This window comes from Volvox carteri (assembly GCF_000143455.1).
Source record: "Volvox carteri f. nagariensis unplaced genomic scaffold VOLCAscaffold_109, whole genome shotgun sequence".
NCBI lineage: Eukaryota > Viridiplantae > Chlorophyta > Chlorophyceae > Chlamydomonadales > Volvocaceae > Volvox > Volvox carteri.
The window spans coordinates 223,181-226,453 of NW_003307652.1; the positions used below are offsets into that span (position 1 = coordinate 223,181).

General features: G+C 54.6%; 1 protein-coding gene across 1 annotated transcript in view; it reads right to left on the reverse strand.

The window, feature by feature from the left end:
- Positions 1-2,536, reverse strand: part of VOLCADRAFT_100240 (uncharacterized protein) — a gene marked incomplete at both ends in the record, with an annotated part of 15,124 nt that extends 12,588 nt beyond the window's left edge. Inside the window, 3 exons of the mRNA XM_002958868.1 lie at positions 335-459; positions 960-2,353; positions 2,482-2,536. Of these exons, the coding sequence (XP_002958914.1) occupies positions 335-459; positions 960-2,353; positions 2,482-2,536 (1,574 nt within the window). The remainder of the gene's footprint in view (positions 1-334; positions 460-959; positions 2,354-2,481) is intronic.
- Between the last annotated feature and the right edge of the window lie 737 nt (positions 2,537-3,273).

The following is a 3,273-nucleotide window of genomic DNA, read 5'->3' on the forward strand; positions in this document are numbered from 1 at the left end:
ACCGCAGACATGCCAGCACCTGCACCTGAAGTAAAACCCGCCAAGTTAGCACCTGTCCACGCACCCGTTCATCTCCCGACCCGCCGACCCATGCAACTCCCCCTCATGCAACCCCCCACACCCCCAAAAAACACAAACCCGTGAAACACACCCGTCTTCCCGGGGGCATGTACCGCATGTACCGCATGTACGTCCTGACCGCGGATCCCGACCAAGTTGCAATCAACCAATCAAACTACAGCCAACCAAACTGCAACCAACCAAACTACAGCCAACCAAAATGCAACCAAGCAAGCTGCCACCGACCCACCGACCCACCGACCCACATACATACCTGTGGCTGATGAAGTAGTCACAGGGCCCCACGTAACGTGGCTCAATGACCTCCACGTAGCGACACTGCCGCTCTCGAGTTCTGGGGACAATTATATCCGTCACCACCTTCCAAGTGGGCATGTCCTGATCAGGAAACACAACCACAACCACCACAACAAACACCACAAATACCATGGTACTTTAATAACGTACATCGCCGCTAGATATCATCATGTACATATATGTAACAACAACATGTGAAACTAAGCGGCCAGGCTCGCCAACGCACGGTGCAACGATCGCCGGTCGTATTTTGATCAATTCCCGAATCGGCGAAATTTTAAAAGCCAAATCTAATGCTTTCCCAAGCTTTCCTGGCCCCGCCCGTCTCCACCGCACCGCAGATGGCGGTGACACGAGGTGACTTCCCCCGCAAGGCATGCCCCCGCACTGCAATGCGACATAACCGCCTTCATAACGCGATAGAAGATGAGCCACAGCGCAAGGTTTGGTTTAGGTTTAGGTTTAGGACTCCGTATAGCCTAATTAGGACATATCTGCTACAGGCAGGCCAGATTTTAACGCTGGTAGCTGCTGGCCTGTACTTCCCGGGTGCTGATTGATCTGGCCACCCGGGGGCTCACCTCGGGGACACCGGCGCAGAACTCGATAAGGAATTGCAACGAGACGGCGCAGTCGACCATACGGGGTTGTTGGGGAGGCTTCTGCTGCTGCTGCTGCTGCTGGAGTTGCTGCTGCTGTGTCTGCTGTGTCTGTTGCTGCTGTGTCTGCTGCTGCTGCTGTGTTGTCGGTGGTAGTTTCAGTTGCATCTGTTGTTGCGGTTGATGCTGCTGTCTAACAGCAGCCTGGGATGTGGCGGCGGCCGCCGGCTTGACACCACGCGCTGCTGCTGGTTGTTGTCGTGATGATGATTGTGACGTCAATGAAACAGGTGCGGCCTGCTGCCCTCCGCCGCCCTTGGCGGACAGCTTTGATGCCGACGGTGACTGCTTGGAAACGTCTGGTGTTTTCTTCTGGGGAGACACGGAGAACGACGGGGGTGTTTTGGACACACCGGTGGATGAGGGTGCCGTCCTGCTGGAGGAAGATCCTGCTGCTGAGGAGGAGGAGGCGGATGGATAACTTGCGATGGCCCTAGCGGGGATACCGGCCTTGGCGCCCGGTTCGGGATTTCCCATGGTGCTTCCGGGTGGTTGGTTGCTATCAGGAAGTTGGTCGTTGACAGGTGGTTCGCCGTCCACTGGAAGTTCGTCGTTTTTCAGCGTTTGGTTGTCAGGGTATTGGTCGCCGGATTCACCTTCCTTGCGCTGCTCCTCTCCGGGGTGTTCGGTTGTTGCTGTTGTTGCTGGTGGTGTTTGTGGTGCTGTGTTTGGAACTGATTGGGGCGAGGATGGAGGAGCTGGTGACGATGCCCAGCTATCTGCTACCCGAGTGTCGTCCTCGACTGTGGCTGGCGCTGCTACTAAAGCCTGTGCTGGTGCACCGGCAACTGCTGCGTCGTTGGGAACGTCCTCGCCAGCGCCGGTAGAGCCCAGCTGCAGATCCTGAAGAGGTTCAAGCTGCTGCTGAAGCGAATCCGGATCCTGACCTTCAGGAGATTCAAATCCTAGATCGCGGCACTGAGGGAGATTGACTTCCGGATCCTGTGTTTTGCAGTCTGCGTCCTGCCGCTGGGATAATGGCGCCGGGATTGGATCCTGCAGTAGATCTGCAACCTTTCCGCTGCTGGAAGATCCGAACAGCTCAGGCGGCTCCTGGACAGGTTCCGGAGCCGATTGTTCCTGGGTTGGTTTCTTCGGATATGTTGCTGTGGACGGCTCAAATGTTGGGTTGGCTACTGGTGCCTGTTGTTCTTCGCTTTGGCTCAACTCGGGTCCGGCGGATTGCCTCCCTTTTTGGTTTCCGCCTTCCTCTTTTGAAATCTTCCTTTTGTGCGCTTCCGGGTCCCTTTGGCCTGCCTTTGCAACGCCCTCTTGCAGGATGACACTGTTCGGCAGCGATTGGTCGCGTAGTTCGCCTGCCGGGGCACCAGGAACAAATCCAAACCTCAAAGACGCATACGTAGCTTCATTTATTAATGAAAATACTACAGAGGAGATGCGCCGTCCGGGCCCTGCCGACATTCGCCCCGCTTTCATAACACACCTGGGTCTAAGGCCGAAACAGAAGGCACCCTCGCAGCAGAGGCCCCGCAACCCATAGTCTGGAAGAAAGCTTTATACACTTCACACCTCACGGAAAGCCCAGGGAGCTCGCCGAGCACTGTCGGAGATGACTTTCAGCTTACAGTCCACCGGAGCTGGAAGGATCGTCGTATTTCATAGCATGTAAAGCAAAATTTGGGCTAAAGTTGAAAGCTTTGTGTGAATCGGCACTTATCAGCAATGCGTCCTTCGGCGCAGTTTGGAGCTCCAGGACAACATCAGGTGACATGGTACTTCGACCTTTTCAGCTTACAATTCTAGCAGGTTCAGTAAGACATATGATTTTCCGCGTGAAGCTGAGGATTAACCACCGCTGCAGATGCTCGTGCAGTACACTGGGTCAGAACAGGCCACTCCATATAACTAGCAGTTTTTGTGACAGCGGCGTAACAGAAATGTCCTAAAAAGTGAGTTTTAAACATTTACAGTTTACTTCCTCGGCTTGTTGCCAACCGCGCCTTCGCACTGGTCGCCGTGCTTGGTTGCTTAACATGTTGGATGCCAGCGTTTGATGTAAATAAGGTCTCCTTTTCTTTTTAGGACGCGTCCAAGCTGTCGAACGCGTTGATCAGTTACTGAAACATCAGTTACAATGTAGTTGTGAGGTGGTCATACAGGGCTCCGCTATCGGAGCCAGCACCTTTCATCCCCCCTGCTTCAAGTCGCCAGCACGGCATACCAAACCGACCCGACAGTTAAAGCGCTCGACTGCTCTTCAGGTCCCAAACACGCT